This window comes from Athene cunicularia (assembly GCF_003259725.1).
Source record: "Athene cunicularia isolate RWA chromosome 3 unlocalized genomic scaffold, athCun1 chr3_part1, whole genome shotgun sequence".
NCBI lineage: Eukaryota > Metazoa > Chordata > Aves > Strigiformes > Strigidae > Athene > Athene cunicularia.
Window position 1 is genome coordinate 35,946,864 of NW_020799097.1, and position 23,805 is coordinate 35,970,668.

General features: G+C 38.4%; 1 protein-coding gene across 1 annotated transcript in view; it reads left to right on the forward strand.

Moving 5' to 3' along the window:
• The first annotated feature begins 1,856 nt into the window (after positions 1-1,856).
• Positions 1,857-23,805, forward strand: part of SH3BGRL2 (SH3 domain binding glutamate rich protein like 2) — a 136,930-nt gene continuing 114,981 nt past the window's right edge. Inside the window, exons 1-2 of the mRNA XM_026844087.1 lie at positions 1,857-1,878; positions 3,778-3,872. Of these exons, the coding sequence (XP_026699888.1) occupies positions 1,857-1,878; positions 3,778-3,872 (117 nt within the window). The remainder of the gene's footprint in view (positions 1,879-3,777; positions 3,873-23,805) is intronic.

The following is a 23,805-nucleotide window of genomic DNA, read 5'->3' on the forward strand; positions in this document are numbered from 1 at the left end:
TACGCAGTTCCATACAATGAACTTGAACAAAGAGGAGTTGTTACATTCATCTGTGTCAACATGGTTTTACTCAAGCTAAGAAGTGTTCATTTTTGCCTACAGCTGACTGAACCCAGAGAAGGGTACTATAGATCATGGTGGGGAAAGCCACTATGCGCACTCTAAACACTTTTTGGGGAGTTCCCTATTCAGAGGGGACAGACTCACCATAAATTTCACATAATCCACTATGGGAGGATGTCAGTGCCCTGCAGCTCACAGCACAGACTCTGGCTGTGGAAATATCAATAGCAGCCCTACTTTGTTGTTGACAGTGGCAGCCGATGACATATGAATTTTGAGTGACTTTTCATGTGGCTACTAGGTCCAGGTTCCATGGGTTTTTTTTTCATGCACAGGATAAGAAACAGGTTACTCTTTCCCTAAATTTTCTTTTAATCTGTCTTTTCTTCCACTAGCTAGGCACTAATTATGTTGTACAACATCTTCTGCCATTTTTCTGGCACGAGCAGCATGCTGACACAAGTCAGTGGAAAATCAACATTCATTAAGTTTAGACTGTATTTCCTGTGCATCTCTGTACTTTTTTTTTTTTTTTTTTTTGTCCTAAGATGATCACTTAAAAGAATAAGACTAACACTTCAATAAATTTTACAACAGGAAACCCTCAATTTTGGACAGCAAAACTTGGACAGCAAAACTACATAAACTGCATCTAACATTGCCTTGATGCCTGGGATTTAGTTTTTTCTGAGATTTAAGGATTTTTACTGGTAGGTTTTGAAAACCACCAACAATGTTAGTCACCTACACACTTGCACAAGGACTGTATTCTCAAAGAAGCAGTACTTTTTGACAGAACAACTATGAAAAACGCTGAGAAACAAAAGGATCATCACAGAACACATCCCTTTCTCTTTTTAAAATGTACAGTCCTTACAGGAGATTACTGATGGGCAAGTATTAGAGCTGATTTGCCTTCTAGCCTGAAAGCTTGTTTCTCAGGGAAAGCTACCTTCTGGCAAATTAGAAGAGATGGAGTTTCTTAGCATCCTATTTCCCCCTGCACAGGAGAAACTGATATAAAAGAAAGGAAACTTGTTTATTCTTGTGTATTCTTACTCTATGTATATATGTGTGTGTGTGTCTGGTATTCTCATCCCAGTGGCAAAACTCATGCACATCAGGTGCAGACTCCAGCATTTTCTTTTCTTGTATTATCTACATCTCAAGGAAACATCAGGAAGCTGGATAAATATGAGTCTCCCTCTGTCACTTATTCCTGCTACCTGCTGGATACCACAAGTCCTGCAGGTTCATCCACATGCTCTATGACTTGGTTAATGTGGGAGGAATATTAGTGTCAGTGTCCTACTTGGAAGATACTTACATAGCTTCACTATTACAGCATAACATAGTCATGTATCTTCCATAAATCCACTGCAGTCAGACTAGCACTGGTATCCCACTTAAAGAAAGGGAAGAGAGAAAGAAAGTGTAAATAACTTGTCCAACAATCGATATATCCATGGTCACAAAAAAGTACATTTTTTCCCTGGCAGAGCAAGGCTTGATTTGCTTCACAAGCCAAAATAGTGCATTAATTTGTTTAACAAGACAAAAATAATGCTTTAAACCTTTCATCTCTAGATCAGTACCTTGTTATGGTGGAATTAAGTATTATATAGTACCTAAAGCAAATCAGATTTCTCATATCTTCCAAGTGTGTACAGAAACTTCACAGTATTTGGGCTAAATGGGACAGTCAGGGATAGCAGATGGAGTGCAGAGCTCCTCACTTTCAAAACTGATTTTGTGGCTTGGAAAGGTCAGTCAAAAGAAACATCAAGTCCCACATGATCCTACCTGCTGGAGAAGGTGAGAATTCCATTCCTGTATCTTCTGCAAGTTAATTTCCTCTTTCTGCTCCACATCCTAAAACTTCACAGCCTTCACTCTAGAGCTATGCTATGCTATTAGGAGGGAGAATCCAATTAATTATGTCCTACCTTGCATTCAGCTTTCAGCAAGCAATTATTAGACAAAACCTGGTTGAGGCCCTTATTTGATTTAGGAGGCTTGTATGTCTTGGCATTCATCACGATTTACTGATGTTGATAAATTGCTCTTCTCTGTCATGGCTCTAAATAGATATATCAGGTTTGTCCAAGGCTCCTTGCCGAGCCTTGATCTAAATGGTTTTTCATCTAGGAGTATGGAGCAGTTGTTCTTTTATCTTGAACTGTGATATGGAGGTCAGAAGTAAGGAAACTGGCATTTGTCTAATTAAGAATTCCATTATTATTTTCTGTCCTCAAACAGCTGGGGATGAATCCACATGAGTCTCCTTCAGTAAAGCTCTCCTGAACTAGCAGAGTAAGATAAATTAAAAGTAGCATGAGACAAGTATGTCCTAGGATATCTTTACATGCAGTATCTAAGAGAGCCTAGGTTGCAATCTGCAGACATGCTGTGATCCAGTGTGACAGAATTGAGAGAGGAGGGTCAGGAATATATTTTTGATGAAAACTCTGGGATGCTGCCTCCTTCCTGCTGTCCAGCACCTATTTGTGTTAGCTGCTCATTGAAGAGTGGTTGGAGGAGTAACATGCTGACAGATGAATAGGGGAGTATGCATGCAGCTACCTGGTAGTACGGTGTGAACTGAGTGTATTAAGTTTGGTTTAGTTACATTTCAAGATAATTGACAGAATGCTCAGAGCCCTGTGGCATTTTCCTGTATTTTAAGCCAAAGGAAAACCAAAGAAAGAGGAAAAAAATAAAGAGAAAAAAGTTTTTTCCTCCTCTCAGCCTCCTGTGCTCCTAACCAGGAGCCTTGTAAAGTATGTTTTAATTTGGTTTTCAGACTAGTTCTTGAGATGATAGCCAGAATGGGCAGGAGTCTGCTCTTTCTCACACAAGTACTGAACTGGATTTAGTTGGGTTTTTTTCCTCTTAAATTCATTCTAAATTCTAGTGAGTCACTATATTACTTGACAACTGAATTTAATGCATCTGATTGTTGAGTTCCCTAGCTGCTAATGTTCGAAAATAATTTACTGGCAAATAATACCATGTAATGTCCGTAATAGAATTGCTGCACACATATGTTAAATAGCTTCTGGGTTTTATTTGTTAATATCAGGTAATTCAGGCTAGACTCTTCCATATAACCAAAAATAAATCTAATCTCTTTGACCACCTCCATCCCTTGTAATATTCAATTTTTTATCAGTTTTACATGAAAAACCACAGTAAGAAGCATATATATTTCACATTCCCAAGAACGGCCTCGTACAACTATGCTTGTACGTCACTGTCTTTCATATGTAGTGAGTTTTAAATGCTCACCACAATCATTAGGTTATTTCTCATTGGTGTAGCTGTGTGTTTATACAAAGAAAGTCTGTTTTTCCATGAATAGTACTTGCTATCTATTGTTTACTACCTAACTGTTTTAAAAATGTGCTGTCTGATCAATAAGTAGAAAAGATGTGACCCATCACAAGTGAAAGCCAGAAAATAGCTGAGCTTCCAATATTGTGGAAAAACATGGACACAATTTTGATGCAAAAAAAATCAGTAAGCGTTTTAAAATAAGTAACCTCTGCAAATATTACAAACCTAAATAGATCATGAACGTTGCTGAAATATTCTCAAGGACAAGAAGGGTTTAAATTGATGAAATGTGATCACCTGAAAAATTCCATGACTGTACAACTCAATAGCCTGTGAGCAACTTGCCTGATGCAGAACTTCCTATTCCTGAAATGTAAGTGGTAATATTTCTTTCCATCACTGCACACCACCTTCCAGGGGAAATTCACCTCAACCTCACCAGGCTATCACTGCAGCTGAGCTTCTGGAATCAGGTAATCTTTTTGCACTGAGTATCTGTATATCACCTTAAGCTTTCTTATGTCAAAATGGCAGTAGTACTAGATATTTTTATACTGCTTAATATCAGTATTATTGTTTTTATATGTCAGCCTGAAGATAGAATAGTATCATAATGTGGTCTAGATGTCAAGGTATTTCATTATTATGTAGTAGTCAGTGCAGTTTTCTTAGATCTCCTTAGCCTTAGTAAAAGTTGACATATTTCTTTAGAAATCATCTATTACTTTACATATCTTACTAATATAGTAACAAACCAGGACATACATTTGCAGATAAGGTATCCTGGACCTAAAAATTAAATAACCAAACAAAAGCAAATAACTAATTGCACTGTTTGCTGTTAGAATAATATTTTCAGTAGTAAATTTTTGTATGGACAGAGGAAAAGCCGTTCTTGGCTTGAAGGAAGACGTGTTAAATTTCTAATCCTTTACTGACTTTTTAACTAAGAATATAGGAAAGCAAGGTTAATCAGAATGACTCAGTGTGAGGAAAGTAATTGTGTGCACTTTTTTATGGCCACGCAAATTTAAGTGAACCATACGGTTTTAGACAAATATGTGTATGTTTATTAGCACATCATTTTTGCAGTGTGACAACTGAGTAATTATCTTTAGTAGATAACCTTGTATGAACATACACCAGCTTATATGCACTGTTTAATGTCAAGTCCCCAGAAACTATCATATTCTGTACAAAACCTACTATATCATTTAAGGCAGATATTCAGACCAGCACTTCATTTTGAGCAAGCATTGTCTTTTGGACTTAATATATACAAGACTATTGAAGGACAATACAAATTATTATCTAGTAAGTGAATCTCACTTCTATTAATTATCACTGAACTAAAATTAAGTGGCATAATTATATTGAAAAATGTCTGCAGTAAGAACATGCCACACTGTATCATATCAATGGTCCCAGTAACCCAGTATTGTGTCTGCAGCAGTGGTAATAGGTAGCAGAGAGAATCCACCACCTCATAACACTGAAATGGGTGCAGTAGTTTGTTTTGGAAACAACTGGTTAAAGCACAGCAGGAGTTTGATTAATCTCCTTTAACAGTAGTTATCTGCAGTGTACATGCCTGCATCTGAACTAATTGTCTAGTCTCCCTGTCCAAAATTAGTCACTGGAAGGACTAGAGTTACTAATTTCTGATTTGCAACCTTAAATATCTGCTTCTCTTTAGGGACTGTAGGAGGAACCTGCAGTGACTCTCTCAAACATAGACATATACACGATGCCCTTCACAGGACCTTATGTTTTAAAACACCCAAATGTTTATACAGGGACGTAGGACAGGAAATCCAGGAGCACTGCATTCATCTTCTCTGCAAACAAATTCAAGGGAGATGCCTCAGGGAAAACAACTTCATTCAAACTGTTCATCTGGACATGTAAACCATAGCCAAAAATAACAGAGCTCATAATCTTTAAGACTAAGAGAATTCATGAAGGAGATCGTTGTTGTCTGGTGAAGAATGGTGATGAAATGGAAGGATCGACAAAAGTGATCTGTACCTACAGTGAGGATTTTAAATGGGCAAACTTTGATAAACTGGGAAAACTATATAGTAAAGCAGGTTGGGCTGAAGTGCTTAGGGAGGGGAATGCTTGAACTGGATTTTCCTGAAGCCAAAACTGAAAAAAATAGTATGGAATTTTTATCCAGAAACGGGTATGAAAATCTCAGAATCAAGCTGGACAATTAACCACCTCAAAAGGATATTAGAAATAAGTAGACATCCCTAGAGAAATACAAAAAGAGACTGAACAGTTTCCTGGAGGGCAAAAAGTGTAGAGGTAAATTAAGAATTGCTGAAAATTAAGATGAATTAGATATTGTAAAGGCAATTAAAATAGTAGATTTTCATTTTAGTTGTATAAACAAAAAGAGAAACAGAAAAGAGGAAGGGGGGTCTTATGTAGAAAAGCTGAGCATACTTGCTTTTTTGCCAGTATGTCTGGGATAAATTGAACAAAATCTGCTTTGTGTTCACCAAAAATAGATTATACGATAACAACACTTTTTTTTAAAGACAAAAATATTTCCTCCGTGTTCTCTTTCCCTTGAAATGCAATAGCTTTAGTCAACTTGGATGTTGCTTACTCACTTTCTATTCCACACAATCATCAGTTTATGAAGAAGAGGATATATATAAGAACTGAAAAGACGATAGGTAGAATACAGATGACAGGAGTTTGTGCTGAAAACAGTCATAATACTAGAAGGAAGTATGTAGCAAAATACCTCCAGGAGCAGTCTTGTTCAATCTTGAGTTCTAATTTAATATTTTCATGTAGTATATATATTGTCATGGGAAAATGTGCATATCCTAATGAAATATGATGATGATGCAAAATTGAGAGGCAACATTAACATAGAAAATGACTTGAATATCAAGGGTACAAAACACAATAAGGGTATAAAAGAGGACTGGAGAAGAGTTTGAGGATGGAAGGGCACTTAATGCCAAGTGCAAAACAGCAGACTTAGGAACAAAGAACAGGGATCTCTGCTATTACATAGGTAGTCATCAGATGACCACAGAACTATGTGGTGCCAAGATAATATGACTGTGAAAGAGGCAAATGTGATTCCAGGATGTGTCAGAAAGTGTCGGTAACAGCAAAGCTGTCTCTGGATTCTCTTTTGGATGGACCACCATCCTCTGGTGCAGTTCTGGCAATTATTTCACACAGGGATTATTCCCCGCAGACAGAGATGGCTTCCAGTTGCCATGTTTTGCTTTCTTGGGCTCTCACATTCCTCCAACACTAGCCCAGAATGCTTAAGACACCTTTAAACTCCACTGGGCAGATGCCAGACCCTGAAGTAAGCCATACATTCTTTCACCATCAAGCTATAAAAACAGCACTCCAGTGGGCTCCATCCAGCACTGTCCTTACATTCGCTTTGATCTGAAACCTCATCCCACCACATACACATACACAAACACACACACAGAGTTGTTGTTGTTGTTGTTATTATTATTATCATTATTGTGGTTTAGACCCACAAGGTCCCTGCACTGTCCCCATGGAGACCCAAGTCAAGCACTGTGCAGTGTTTACATGAGCAGTCTGTGCTTGAGGAGGTTTCATTTTGGACAGTGTGGATGCTCTGCACCACTGGGTCTGAAGGTCTTCCAGGAGGATGCCTACAGACACAGGCATGGACACAAACTGCCTGTGGACATTTGGAACCAGCATCTACTACCTTGCTACAGTCTAGACAGCTTTTCTGGCTGTCACTGGAACACACTAATTCCTTTCCTGATCTTTGTGATATGAACACTCAAAAGCAGCTATCATGGGGACACACTCATTTTTCCTTTGGTGATCCTAGAAAAACTGTATAGTTGCTTAAATCCCAGTTTAACGATTCATTGCCTCCTTGCCAATCTAAAAGAATGTCTTGCTAAATAAGAGAGAGGTGTGGGACCAATGTCTCTTAAGCCAGTCACTTTGATAACATACTTAGGTCAAAAGAAAGAGATAAAATATTAATTCCAAATGTGAAGCAGATGTCACAATTGCAAAAGTTCATAGAAAGGAACAGAAATTGCTTAATCTGCTAGTACCAAGATCAACATCCAAACAAAAATCTTATTCTCTACAGACACACTGGGTACCTCTACTCTGGTAAGCACGCAGGGCCAGGGAGTGAGCTTTAACACTCGGCTCCATGGTTGTCCTATTTTTAGTTTTGAGGAAACTAATCAACTCTGGCATGAGGGAGAAGTGCCTGCATAGATATATAATTGTTTAATTGTCGATTTACCCCTTTGACCACTCTAGCTTACTTTCTGCAAGATTAAAACCCAGATACAGTTTTGGAAGTAGCTCAGTCCAGAAACAAATTCTAGCAGGCAGTTGGAAAGAAACTATAAGGTCCATCTCCCTACACAATCCTTCAGCAAAGTCTCCTAATAGGCTTTGTACCCCTTTGCTTCCTAGAGAACACAACAGAAACTCTCCAGTTTGCAACTCCAATGATATGACAGTGATAGGCTGCCACATAGTCCTGAAGTTATTTCAGAGACTTCGTGATTTAAAAAAGGCACAAGATAATCATTATGTCTTAGGATCTTGGGGACAATACATAGGATTCAGAAGAGACTCAGAGCCAAATACTCTGTGGTGTGGACATGGCTGATTTCTCTAGAGGGGACTAGCCCTATGCAGTGGGGACCTTTGCTAATCCGTGCAATCTGGCCTCTGGGTCAAGCATTGGTCCCAGTTATCTCTTAATTACGAGGATAGATGTACCCATCTCTTCAATGATTCTGTCTCCTTGTCTGCTCTTCTCACATATTGTGTTCTACTGAGGAAACCTCCTTGGAGTATAGCATCTTAACTCCTACAGCCAATACTGTTTGTTTAGAGGTTTCCAGGGAATCCATTCAGATTCAGTCATCCTGACCAAAAAATTACTTGCACTTTGTTATTTGATTTTTTTACGCCTGTTGATTTAGGAATAGACTCACCTTTTCAGGGATGGAAAGGTCACACTGCCAGAGCAGGTGTCACCTGTACTTGGCTGACCTTGACTTTGCATGGAGTAAAACATCTTTTGTCATGACTCTGTGTGTACATTTCAGTGTGAAGTGTCTCCATCTACTGAGCATCTATTTTATATCAACCTGTAAATAGGATAATGTACTTACAAACATTACATGGGTTTAGAACACCCTGTTCGTTATAGATTCTTGACTGACGGGAAAAGATTATAATCTAGAGCGTTGGATAAAAATGAGTTTGAGATTCTCCTTTTTTTTTATGAGAGGAGACAAGTAAATTTGGCTTGGGTAGCTTAGCAAAATGAAAATTGAGACAAACAGAACTGTAAGATAATTCAGGTTGGAAGGGATCTCTGGAGGTCACTCAGTTCAACCGCCTTCTCAAAGGCAGACCTAAATTCAAAGTTAGATTAGGTTGCTCAGGTTTTTGTCCAGTTGAATTTAAAGTGTCTCCAGGGACTGAGATTCCACAGCCACTCTGAGCAACCTGGTTCAGTGATTGCCCATCCTCTTGTGAGTTGTTTTTTTTTTTCTTCTTTTATCCAGTCAGAATTTCCTTGTAACAATTTGTGCCTGATGCCTCTCATCTTTATTTCTGACTACTTAGAAGAAGAGACTGATTCTATCTTCTCTATAAGCCCCTAGTAGTCCCCTGAGCCTTCTTTTCAGGCTTAACAAACCCACATTTCTCAGCCTGTCCTCATACATCATGTGATCCATGTTGAATTTACAGGATGTCTATTTCTCTCCTCTGTTTTGATTTTTGTAGAATCAGTTTTAGCATTTTGGGCTAAGGCAAAATTTACAAATACTGTCTTAACCAGTTCCTGTCTGCAGTGACCTCACCGCTGTGGACAGGAGAGGTCTGAAGATTTAGGGAACAGTATTTGTTACAAGAAGCATATTTTAGCTGCGATTAATTCTAACCAAACACATGTGAAAGTCCCCCAATTTGTGACATTCAGAGCTAAATTAAAAAATTATGGCTTCTAAGACTGCAAGATGCGTTCATGTCTTGCTTTCAAGACTTCTCTGTACAAATATGAATATGAGAAATGTACATTACGAAAAAAGAGAAAGGACAACCTCAACATCTCAATTCTGTTCTAGAAGCCAATGCCTCAGAGAAAGTCCCCAGCTTTGGCAATGCTGTACACATAAACCTGAGAAAAGAAGTAAAGATTGCTGAGTGTTTCCTCCTGTCCTCTTGGAGAAATTAAGTGATTTGTTCTGGTCACTCCTAGGATCACTTTATATTTTTAATGGTAATTATGAGGAAAAGAGAGAAATGGAAACTGATGTGTGTCTCTAAGACCATGTATTATGTCTGGGGTCCAGAATGAGCCACAGACAGACTATGAGGAAAAAAATACTACATTTCTTGCATTCATTCTAGAGCCTGAAAAAAATTATGTGAAATGGAGACCAAGAGATGAACATTCAAAAGGTCTTGCTGAAGTGGAAAGATACAGACAGAAAGAGTTCACTAGGATGGATTTCTAGCTCTTGACAATTGCTATCCTCCTTTCTTGGGAAGCTCAACCTCTGCTAAGCAAAGAGTTAATGCAATGCTGTGTTACTGTGTTGAACATCCTCTAGCAGCATATTCAGTTTGACATTAAAAGGAAAATAATTCATCTAGTGATCTGTAGAGCGCTATTGCCTGCTCTAAAATTGCAGCTATGCTTACTGTGTTCTCTTGACATTAGTGATTACATAGTAGAGAGTCTACTTTTGTTTACAAATAATTTCTTTTTGAACCAGTGGCATAAGTGCTGCTAATGCTATTGGGCTGACTGCAGATATAATCATGTCTCTCGTCCATGCTTAAGCTAAACTAGAAATGAACCTTGGTGGGCAGGTTCTCTAAGGTGATCAGCGTAATTCACCCATCACCAGGGTGGATTTCAGGAGTGTTTTTCATGTGTATAATACTCTGTTGATGTGGATCAGATTGTACGGTTAGGGTCTATGTTTTTTTAGGGAATCAGACATTGTCAGTAGGATAAAAGCTTTCCTCTTTTCAAGCAAAATGAATTCTGCTGGCATGTTCTGAATAAAGCCCATTGGACCACCTTGTTAACATCTCTTAATTACTTTCCTGCTTCTTTTGACTCCCACCATGAATACTTTTCTTCCTAAAGAGAAAATGGATAATATTATATTATGGCAGATACCTGCTTTACATTGGGAAGAAAAAGATTAATTACAGAATAGAACCCCAGTATTTGAAAACCTGTGACCCAAACCCCTCCCTCTAACAAGCTAATACTTCCACTATTATCTTCCACTTTTGTATTGATTTGCAATTAGCTGCAAATTCTTGGTGTCACCCAACTGATTCAGACAACCAGGATTTCATTGCAAAACAGTGATGCCCTAGTAGTCTATAACATGTTAGAGTATTCTTTCTAGAGCTGCATTAACAAAAGAAACATGAACTTGCTTCTCTAGTGTTATGGTACTGTTATACTGTGCATACTCTCATGTTATATTGCATTAAGTGTCTTAGGAAAGTTAAAAAAACCCTAAGAACAGATTTGTGAAATAAATATTTAGAGTCATTCAGAAGACAAGATGAACTCCCAAAACATAATTATATTTTCATAGCTTGTTCAGCTTAAGCAGCAATTTGGGTTCAGTGGGACTTTAATTGATTCCTGAATTGTTTGCTCATGATTTGATATTAGATTGCCTAATAATACATTATTGTCTGTTGTTTTCAAAATATGAAGTTACAGCTCAATATATACTGAATTTAAAGGCTCTATCAAGTGTATATTCTCTTGTCACCAGGACCAACAGAAAAATTAAGAAACCCACAACACAAATAATCATGCCAGGCAGTAGGACAGTAAACCATCTTTCCCTTTGTTCCTGGGAGCAGTGCCTTTTTCTAGCACTCTACCTACATTTTAAATCATGATAATTCTTTTGTTCATTATTTTCCTTCCAAGTTCCAGTCACTGGCCGCTTCCTCATCACTGTTTTGTATTCCTGACTTCTTGTTTTACAGGATTCCTGAAGACAAGACAGGAATAGAAATACAACACTTAGGTTCACCAATGACTGAAGCAACCTACTAGACACTCATTAATTAGACTAATTAAAGAAATCCTTAAGGAAACATTTCACAGAATCATGGAATTTGTAAGACTTGCTTTTGTAAATGATGTACTACAGATCCATTGACAAATATAGGCAGATTATTTTGGTAGGAGAGGACTCTGTTGTCTGTTTTCCATGTGCATATGTTTCATCTGTAAACTTGGGCCAGGCTCTGCCAAACTTTTCACCCACTTAAACTGTTCTTTATTTATTTTACAGAGAACTAACTAAAAAATTACAAGTGTTGTACTGCTCTGTGCTCCGGAATCTCAGTCCTCTAGCCACACCCTCGATGCTGTACATCCCTCCCAGCAGCTTTGTTGATATTTAACAAGTATTACAGAATGATAGAGGGTGTTCACCCACTCATTTTCAAAATGCTTTTGGGAATAATGTGCTCCACTTGACAGGGCATTCCTGCTGAATGAAGCTTCAAGGAAATAATGTCAGCTCATGCTCTTTGTCTTTGTTAACAGTTCCGTGTTTTCCCTTAACATTAGCTGTGTACAAAACTCAATACTGAAAGATGACTCTATGCTGATTTTCCAGACTGGCAAGCAGAAAATGGGCCAAATATATATTACTAAGCACATGTTAGACAGTGTTAAGTACTAGCAGTTTAAAAAATTGTAAAGATAAAGAGGCATATCCATCTTCAACCAATGGACTTTCAAAAGATGATCTATTGCTGAGCAGTCTCACTAGCACTCAATGTCATCCTTGAAGAAACTGCTTAACACCAGCACCATCATGAGTAGCTGCCAGCCCCAGCAGTCAGAGTGTGGATGGAGAAAGAGTGAACTGAGCCTCTCACTCATACTTATGTCAGCGTTATGGGTTTAATGAACTGCCTTGTCACAAATCCTGCGAGCATAGCTGTCCTGTGGGGATAGCTGTTTGCAGGGCTTGGGATATATGCAAGAGCCTTGTCAACAACAGGGCTGTCCCACAACCATGGGGAAAGTCAAAGCTCTTTGTCAACCCCTGCCTCCCACTCCCCTCCAGTAGCATCGGAGCTATCTCTGTTTCCTCACGCTTGGAATAAGAGGAAAGAATGGCCATTCTGGAGTGGGAAACAGGTTGAAACAGAGGATGACAGGCTTAAAACCCTCTGTTCTTCCCTTTCCAGAGGCTAGAGATACTTTTTCAATCTGGAGAGAAGAAAGCTAAGGGGGATTTTAAAAAAATCATGTAGGTGGCAGATACACAACTTAATCACCAAAGTTTGGTTAATCACCAAAACCTGCAATACTGGAACTAGGGAAATTCACTGGAACAAGTGATAGAGCATTTAAAAGCGCATGTAAGTAAGTACATCTTTACACAGTGAACTTCTGTAATTTGTTGCCACAGGAAGCTCTGGGGGCAGGTGGTATCAGCAGCTTCAAAAGGGGATAGACGAATTCATGTCCAGTGGGTTGATAGGCAGAGACTAAACAAAATGAGAAGGGATATACTCTGTGATACAATGAGTGTGGCTTATGGTGATGTGTGAGCGAATGAACTCAGAAGGTTGCAAGGCTCCTATGAACTCTCTCAACAGCCTCTCCTACTGCTGCGCTCAGTGGCAGAGTACAGGGCTGGGTGGACCACTGGTGTGATCCATTTCTTATGTTCATACCTAGAAGGACAGTAGCAACAGAGGAACTTGAAAGTCATGTTCCACACTTGAAAAGTATTGATATGAGATACAGTTTTCAGAATACATCTCACACCATATTGTTGAGATTCAACAAGTCTTGGTGCCAGGTCCTGCATTTGGGTCGCAACAACCCCGTACAACACTAAAGGCTTGGGGAAGAGTGGCTGGAAGACTGCCCAGTGGAAAAGGACTTGGGGTGTTGGTCAACAGCTGCCTGAACAGGAGCCTGCCGTGTGCCCAAGTGACCAAGAAGGCCAATGGAATCCTGGCTTGTATCAGAAATAGCTTGGCCAGCAGGGACAGGGAAGTGATTGTCCCCCTGTGTTGTCTCTCAAACAGGGTTCTTCACCCAGTGTGCAAAAGTCCATCTCACACACAGTCAAGATACCAGTTTTATTTCATAGTTGTGCAAGTATGGGTGTTAGGTGGTAGTTCCACAGTGCTAGCATCCTACACAAAAGAACTTCAAAATATTTATACACTCCAAACTACATGATTACATAATTACTACAATGATTATTGGTTAGCTAATTATCACTTCTATCCCCCATTGGTTAGTAACATGCTTTCTTCAATTTAAAGTTACAGTGAGTTTTTAATTTTCTGCACACGCTCGAAAGAGGATGGTCTTTATTTGGGCAGGGATCTTTGAAGCAGTGGTGTGATTTTTACTATTAGAATGAGGATAGTTCTTCCAAAGGACACTCTAATCTCCATTTAAACTAATATACGTTCAACTATTTAACGAGATTCCATGTACCAGGATGTTTCTCTTCTTCAAGGACAGTAGCTCCTGATTAGAAGTTCCTTAGTAATTATCATCTATGGTATGAAGAACATACTGACCTATCTGATGCATCTAATCTGTCCTTGTGTAGATGAGAAACACTTGTACAGACGGTAATATGTACTATGTGCCCTTGGGTGTGATGAGAAACATTCACGCAGCCTACCCCTGTACTTGGCACTGGTGAGGCCACCCCTCGATTCCTGTGTTCAGTTTTGGGCCCCTCACTCCAAAAAGGACATTGAATGACTCGAGCGTGTCCAGAGAAGGGCAACGGAGCTGGTGCAGGGTCTGGAGCACAGGTCGTACGGGGAGCGGCTGAGGGAACTGGGGGTGTTTAGTCTGGAGAAGAGGAGGCTGAGGGGAGACCTCATCGCCCTCTACAGCTCCCTGAAAGGAGGTTTTATCAATGTGGATACTCTTTTCCCAAGAAGTGATAGGATGAGAGGAAATGGCCTCAGCGCTAGGGAAGGTTTAGACTGGATATTAGGAAATATTTCTTCACCAAAAGGGTTGTCAAGCATTGGAACTGTCTGTCCAGGGAAGTGGCAGAGTCACCATCCCTAGAGGTATTTAAAAAATGAGCAGTCAGTGACACTTAGGGTTTAGGGATTAGTGGTGGATTTGGCAGAGTTAATGCTTGGACTTAATGATCTTAAGGGTCTTTTCCAACCTAAATGATTCTGTGATTCTGTGATACTATAAGTACTGTCTGTTCAAGACCAGGAGTCTCAGATATAACTTCTGATTTCTGCTCAGCAGCCAAGCACAGTTGTGACTGCAGCTGGATGGCAATTTGGAAATGCACCTGTGGGGACTGGCCCTACTCTCATTAGACTGATAAGACAAGTCTCTGTGCTTGATGAGGTTGCCTTAACAGCCACACAAACAGCCACAAATGATTATGTTTACAAAGTCTGTGAAGGGAAGCTACATCCAAGTCCTTGTCAGTCTAAGCATGGAGAACATCCTGAATGCTTCCCTTGGCCGCAAGAAAACTGTGAGTTAAAGTGATACTTTAATACTACACAGCTCTGCTTTGTAAGATTGCTTTGAAGCAATTCTGATTTACAGCCAGTAATCACATAGCTAATGATTTTTTTTTTTTTTTAATTGAAGAGAATGAGCATAATCTAGTTATAACAACTTTAGAAGAGTGTGACCAGTTTTTACACTAAAGCCAAACAGAATGACCCAGCTCATTATACTTCTGGCAGCCTGATATCAATCCTGACCAAATTAATGAAATGACTGATACAGAACTTGATTCATCAAGAATTAGAAGGAGGGAGTATCATTAATACCAGCTAACAGGTGTTTACTGAAAATAGATTGAATCCTACTACGTTGATTTTCTTTTTTTAAAATGAGATTTCATGTTTAATCTATAAAGGTAATAGGATAAATAAAAGATACATGACTTGGTATGTCACAACACTGAGAAATTGTCGTACACATCTGAAGTGTACCGATATGTACATGATATGCAATAAAAGAAGGATAAACAGTTCATCTGACAGTGTCTAATTGTAGTCATAAATTTGGAATCACCAGTGACCTGGTGCTTCTTACAGGTGCCATAAGGTTCATCTGGAGGACCTGGACTTGAAACAAAATCCTAATGCTAATGACGTTTGAAGATCACACAAGAAGGCATGGAAGCAATATGTAACAAAGAGACTAAGGCAAACATCAGCCTTGATTTCTTGATTTTTCTTCTGCAGAACCAGTGTTTCTATAATGTGCTTTCATCTGCTCTCTGTGGCGTATATCTCTTCTACCCTTAGCAGCCTCATCAGAGCTGGACTCTTTCTGGAGGAACACAGCACAAGTTTCTAGGACAGACAGGATGAAACACTCTGCTGGTTTTGGCTGGGATAGAGTTAATTTTCTTCACAGTAGCTAGTATGGGGCTATAGTTTGGCTTTGTGCTGAAATCAGTGTTGATAATACAGGGATGTTTTTGTTATTGCTGAGCAGTGCTTACACAGAGTCAATGTCTTTTCTGCCTCTCACCCCACCCCACCACCAGTAGGCTGGGGGTGTGCAAGAAGTTGGGAGGGAACACAGCCAGGACAGCTGACCCCAGCTGACCAAAGGGGTATTCCATACTAGATGATGTCATGCTCAGCAGTATAAAAGTTGGGGGAAAAGTAGGAAGGTGGGGATGTTTGGAGTGATGCCATTTGTCCTCCCAAGTAACTGTTACGTGTGCTGGAGCCCTGCTTTCCTGGAACACCTGCCTGCTGATGGGAAGTGGTGAATGAAGTCCTTTGCTTTGTTTGCATGAATGGCTTTTGCTTTACCTAAACTTTTATCTCTGTCATTATCTCAACCCATGAGTTTTCTCAATCTCACCCTTCCGATTCTCTCCCCCATCCCACTGGGGAGGAGTGAGTGAGCGGCTGGGTGGTGCTTAGTTGCCGGCTGGCATTAAACCCTAACAAATGTGTTCTGGAGGAGCCTGTCTATCTTCACTGAGAGAAGGTGAAATCTAGAAATTGTCTTAGACTAAGCCCCTTACTTTTAGAGAGCTAAAATTGAATCAAATTAATCCTGCCTGATAACTGGAATTTTAGACATACTTAGAGATCACAAATCCTTTTGAGTGTGGATGGTGATCAGACTATCTGGCACTGAAGTTGATTAAGCTTTCTTTCTAGTCAAGATAAAATGACAATACTTGTTAAAATGGTTTGAAATGGTTGTCTGTGTTCCCTGGAGCTGTCTGTGATCCTTCAGACCAAAAGATCTTACAATATTGAAATTAATATGCTTTGAACCACAAGCACCCACCACATGACATGGAGGGCAAAGATAATGTGTTACAGAAGCTAATACACTGCAAATTATTTTCAAGGGCTTGAGTGAGTTCAGCAGCAGAAACAGGTAAATTAGGACATTTTTTGAAATGCGTTAAAGGGGTTTTGAATTGAGAACCCAGGAGAACATGTAGACAGAATTCAGCAAAACAAATGTTGGTTATCATCAAAGCTATGTATCATAAAAGATGAATTGCTGATACAATGTGAAAATCTGTGTGATCCTGTTTATTGCTCTAATTGGCTACATCTTGGTTAAATACCAGGAAATGATTGATCTTTCATCACAGAGTTTGGTTTTGGTGCATCATAAGCAATTTGAACAGTTGGTATAGATAATACAATCCACTAACTGAAACAGCAATTTTCTTTAAATATTTCTGATTACATAACTCTATGGTTAGAGTATTGCTTTTCCTCAGGTATATTGCAGATGCCTAGACCATATAATAAACATCTTTCTTGAACTTTGAGCGAAATCCTGTCTCAATTAAGTCAATACGTTATCCTCACTGGAAGTGGATTTTCATTCCACTTCATTATTTCTGATTTTTATTAACATTGAATAATTACACTGCACACAGTAGTAATACTTGCCTGTGCTTGCGGAGTGGGATCTATGTGTAAAGAAACTGGAGATGTCTCACGAGGGAATATTTATAGAGTTTGCTCAGGGTTTTTTTGAGAAAACTGTTAGTGTTAGAACACTTTTTAAACCCCTTTCTCTGGAATAGTCTGATTTCAGACAGTTCCTAATGTACTAGGAGGATATTTGAAATATTTAATACCATTCCTTTCTCCTGAATATTCATTAACTTCAGGAAAAAAATTCATAACATCAGATTAATGCCATAATTTTAGGACATCCATAGATTGGAATGACTGACTGGTAAAATAGCAAACCTTAACATACATACAGTGATGAATACTGTGAAATTCTACTCATTCTGGTCTCAGACTTGACTGCGTTAATTCAGGCTCCATGTGGAGACTATGCTACAACGATATTGATAAACGTTAAATAACTACAGTGACAAACATTTCAATGATGTCTTTAGATCCAGCCTCCTGCTATTCAAGGATCAGAAAAGTAATAGCTAACTTAAAAAAATATTTACAATCAGAGTTATTCAGCATATTGAACTATTTGGACCACAAAGTGAAGCAGCGAGTATATTAATGGGAGGGCCTAGTGATACAATTAATTATTGTTAAAAGGAAATAACTATGGCAATCTGAATTCAAAACAAACACATACACTGAAAAAACCCTCAAATCTGAGCAAGCAGAAGGATGTGTTTTTTGGAAGGCCTTCAGAATCTGTTTGGAAAATTTTGTAGGCACAAGTAAAACTAGCCTTTACCATCTTCCTTGGACATAAGACATGGAACTGAAGAGGACAGGGAATACTGAGAAAAGCTTTTATTTTTGGTTGTTGTTGTTTTTTTTTCTTTGGTTTTTGTTTGTTTGTTTGTTGCTTGGTTTTGTTTGTTTTGTTTTTTTCTAAATGAGATGATAGATGTAGAGATAACAGGCCATGCAGCAACATTTAGATTTTGAAATATTTCATGAGTAGTTGTTTCTTGTCATGTGATCAGCTTAAAGGATATTGGACCATTGAGGAACATGTATCTTGCATGTATGGAGGCAATGCTATTGAAAGACTGTGAGTCTAAGAGGTTATAGACACAAATATGAAGAATGTCAATGCTGATATGTGTACTGAAGGTACATTACAGGCAATCATTCAGGAGTATGTATCATTTCATATCTCATGAGAAGGAAGCAGGTGAGGATTTTTTCTTCAAAAGAAAGCAACACTACATGCATTTAAAATAAAGACTCAAAGTCTTTTCCATATTTATTCCACCTGGAGAAGAAACTAATGTGGGAAGTCCAGTTACACTGTGCACCTCCATGAAAAAAGCTGATTGAAACTTTTTGGTAGCATGGAAGTAAACTTCTACAGTCTTTCCTCCATGCTCCCATTCCTTAATGTAATTTACCACGTTTAATGTAATTAATTTGGAAAGAAGGAAAAGCAGTTTTCCCAAAGGATTTTCCTGACTGACAGTTGTTTTACATAATCAGTGCAGAAACAGTGGTGGTGGAGCATACTCCAGCTATTACCTCCTAATGGACATTTATTTTGCTTAACTACGGTCTTCCTCAGCAAGATAGCTGGGGAGATTAAATTTGAATTCCTTCCCCTATACAATTAATTCTTTAGCTAAGCACGTTTGTAACAGAACCTTTTGCTTTGGTGCAATAATGAGCACCCAGTGCCTGGTCAGTCTAGGTATTCCCCTAGGTATTCCCCAGAAATATCAGCATCACAAACCAAGTATCATCTCAAAACCCCTCCTTCCCAATGAGGAAATGGGAACATCTTAGATACTATTAGCTTTCTGTAACTGTGAAGTAGAGAAAATGCAAGGACCCCAATAATGTTGTAAAATGATTTGTGAGTGCTCATTGAGGGAAACTATATTATTTTTAATAATTATTCAAGCCTATTTGACTGAATTTGTGAGGTGAAATGGAAAAGAACTACAAAGAAAAAGCAAATAATCATTTGACACTTTTCTGCAGCAAAATGTAGTGAAGAAGGGGTGGAGAGTAGTAGGTATGTAATAAATCCAATATTTGATTCCTCCTGAATAATGTTTACTTAATTTGTGGCAGGAAAAGAATCACATCTTTCCCTCATGACTCATATAATATACAGGTGACTTCTGGAATTTGTCTCTAATTTTACATGTTTGCTTTAAATGAAAAGCTGTGTATTTTTCTATCTAAATTTGGAAAGAACCATCAGCTTGGTAGTTTCTCCAGCACACTGTATATGTAGGTGTTCAACAGTAGGAGGTGCTCACAGGGTAGAAATGTACATAGTATGAAATGCAAATTAAAGAGGGTTTACTGAGGAAGCAGAGCTCTCTGGGGGTTTTAATATGGTAACTGAAGAGCATTTAAAGTGCAAAATCTCTAAAAAGATATTAAATATGATAACATTTTAAAATCCTATGCAACTACATGACCATTCAAACAAACATGAAAGATGTGCATTTTTCAGTCTGTTCTTTTTCTTCCAAATATTCATGCAACAAATTGTTCACTCAACTTATACTCTGATGATGGAATTTCTGTCCATGTGCTTTATTGCCCAGATGTCATTCACATTTGCTGAGAATGTAAGTATGAAATCCAAATTACCTATGTGGTTTTCTCAGTTGTTAAATGTTTAATCTAATTTATCAGCAATTGGGCACTTTAAATATTCTTTATGAATTACATCCTAAATTTATAGCACATACTATAGGATAATTAAAAACCCTAGAATCTTTTCAAAGTTATAAATAGCAATATAAGATAACATTTTATGTTGGGTTTCTTTGCTGTAGGCATTCGTCATTCAATGTATGTTTGCTTTTCAGTTTCGTTGCTTGAATTTTCTGATACAAATATGGCCTCACACATTCTTTATATGACCAGACAGCATCACATGGGGGCCATAACTTAGTACACTCGAATTCCATCTTGAATAGCATTGGCAGAGCATCCTACAAATTTTTAATGAAATATATAACTAAAGTTAAAATTGCAGTTGAAAATAAACCACAAAGATCAAGTGTCCCAAAGAGCTTTCAAAGAGGAGAGTGTTGGTTTGGGATTTTTTTTTTTTTTTTAGTTAATATTGGACTTTCTTTGCCTGTTTAAATTTTTGTAGAAATTCAGTAACATTTGCATAATATACTATTTGTTTATACACAGTCTGATGAATCTGGTAATTTGCAGTGTATTTTGTTAATTATAGTAGGTGCTTTGGCTATTTATGTATTTGAGCAGCTTGAGCTAAATTGAGAGAATAAAACCAATGAGGCAGGAAAGTCCAATTAAAAGCACATTAATCAAATGCCCCCCAAATGCCTTTCCTCTCTAATACGTATTGTTGTGCTTTCTGTAGAGTGCCTGTTTGATGTCAATCGTCATTCTCTATCTAATGCAGTATCTTGTTCAGTCAGTGTGCAGTAATAAATGTGATTGTCAAGTGCCTGGTTTTGGATACTTCATTTTATATTTTTATAGATTTATAGTTCATTTAAATTTTCAGTGTTTCTTCTTTTTAAGATTAATTATAACTCACAAACAAAGATAAATTGGAAAGTGACTACCATGTTAAGAAATTACTGTTTAAAACACAGGCTGCTTTTGATCTACCATAGTTGCAGTGCACTATCTTCTGATCTGCACTGGAATAAGTGGAAGTAGACTCTGTTGGTTTTCACATAAATTTCAAAATAGAAAAGCATTTCAACAGAGCCCTTAAAATTTGTTCTTCTGATACCCAATGAACAATACTAGCTTGACTCAGCTTCTAGTATAGCATCATAAATCAAGAATAGGTCTGTGGAAGCCCACGTGAACAGTTTATTTTGCTGTACTGATGCATCTCCATAACAAAAAAAAGGACTTGAAGTTGTTCTGAAAGACAAATTAGGTTGTCAAGTAGTCTGAGAGCTGAACACAGAATTCCAGTTCTTTGGTCCACTGCAGCATCTTTATGTGATGCCAGGCAAGACTTTTAGGACCAGATCTCAAAAAGAAAAAACAAAATTACAATATTCATACAGAATTTAGGACCTGAATCTGTTCTGTCTAATCCTGGGACTGTTCAGTCCTCTTATGCTTTTCAGTTCCTTACATGCCTAAGACACACTCCTGTTTATTTTGAGGGCAGCCCTACTTCAAACAAGGCTGAGCAGTTTGGTGTCTGACCAACTATAAGACTGTCCAGGGAAGAGGCAGTGTTTGTCCCTGAGGGGCAGTTTGTCTGGCAGGCGTTGTCAGCATATACTGAAGGCATGCTGACAAGACTGGGCTCCCTACTGTGCTCACTATCGAAACATAAACCCCGCAGGAGGGTACTCAAGTGCTGCTATAGAGAAAGAAATAGAAGATTTCCAGAAAATGTTACATCAAGTACAAATATTTCTTTATTCATACAGGGCTGGAAGCCTCTGAGAGAAGTGATTGGAGTTCAAATTCTCTCAAACTGGAGACAGATCTGGAACCAGTTTTTTGGTTTAAGTTTCTCACTGTTAGAAAACTGTAAAAGGTAAGTCCCACAGCCTTCTCCTCTTTGGGTGAGACACAGAGAGATGTTCTCTGAGTGAAAGGGGTGTAGGAGACTGCCCGCAGAGGGTGAGCTGTGGGTGCGTGCATCTCTGCGTGAGGCATGGTAAGATTACAGCCACACGTGCTGTACCCATCACCTCTTGTATGTTAGTGCTACCCGGTGCTGCGCTGAATGTGACAACTTTAGATAAGTGCCTGAAAGCAAGTTCCGCCAAGTTCATCCTTCGGATCCCTGTCTGAGCTACCTCAGAACGGACACATCTGCCTCCAGTTCCAGCTGAGGCAACTGGAGAGGTTTCACTCTCTAGCTCACTTCTCCCACCCTCGCTCTGCTTTGCATGCCCCCTCAATAAAGACCCACCTCCCTTTCTCTCCCTCTCACTATCTGTTTGCACCAGAGGTTTCCATCCTCCTCAACCTCCCAGCTGAGCTCCTTATAAACCATTCCTGGCAACAAGAGTCACGTTGGAAAAGACCTAAATTAATTCTGCTCAAGCCATCCCAAATAATGGGGCTTAAGACAAACTGAGGAGAGTTTGTATGAGCAGGTCAGATCACAGATAGAGGATTTAAGGCATGAGCACCCTGTAGGCAGCCCTGCCAGTGATGAAAGAGTCCTTGTGGACAGAGGAAAGAAATTCTCAATAAATGTTGGTAGGAGACTTAAAGGTATTGCTTCACATTGACATTAAACCTGGCCTTGTCTTTAACGTTCTTCTAGAAATGGCCATTTTGCTGTACAGAATAAAAAAAAACCCAGTCTGTTCATTATTTCTGTTCAAATGATTTACACAATTGTTTGCAATAGCCAAGTATTCAATAACATCCAATAGTATTAACTACTGAATTTCCCTTCAGTGAGAGGATTTTAAGGAGGAGACTTCTGACTTCTGAATTAAGTCGAAGGGGCTTCATCATAAAATCTTATGTAACTAGGGATGCAAACACCTGTGGTGGTTACATTGCCATAGATTTTTTATAACTGGAGAAATAGCATCCTATGTTAAGCGAAGCCTTACATGGGAGGAAGAGGGTTTCCTGGTATACATGTTCAATATACATAATAGATACCATTACACAGGATCAAAAATGTGGACTCCTGATCAGTAAATTTAAGCCTTCTGATTTGCTTTTCCTGATTAACTTCAGCAGTTATCTTAGAAGTAGTTCAGAGACCCTGATGTCCATGTTCTCTGCTTACAGGGCATGGAAACTGGACAAGTTTAAGGAGAATAGCCCTGAATAACAAAGCTTGAATGCCACCTTCAACTGAAAAAGCCCTTAAACAACGATTACCAAAATCTGTGAAGAAATACAAATATAAGGTCATTACCAATGAATTTTCTTTCACTATATGAAATTCTAAATAGAAAGACAGGTATATTGTGTCCTTAATGAGGAGTAAATAAAATACGCTCACGTATATAATTGCCCTTTTCATTAGTAATGCTTCTCTACAATCTGGCAGAAAAAAATGGTTGATACTACTTTATGCCTTGGACTAATTTGTTTAAATTTGAAATATTGTACTGAACTAAAATTGAAACATATGCTCTGTGCATATGTTATGCAGGCACAAAACATTTTATACATGAACTATTGCAGATAGGTATTCTTCTCATAAGTAAATGAAGATGTTTTAAAAATGTATATCTGATTTCTTTTTAGGCATATGCAGTGCCTTGCCTAGTGCTGCTTTAGAAGCAGACTCATAGAGAACCTCGAATCAAATATTTGATACAAACCTCTGACACTCAGTGACATATGTCATGGTAGCTTTTATGTTTATTCTGTTATTGCCATGTCTTGAAGAAATACCAAGAATACTGGCAAATGTTAAATATATATATATATATATATATATATATATATATATTA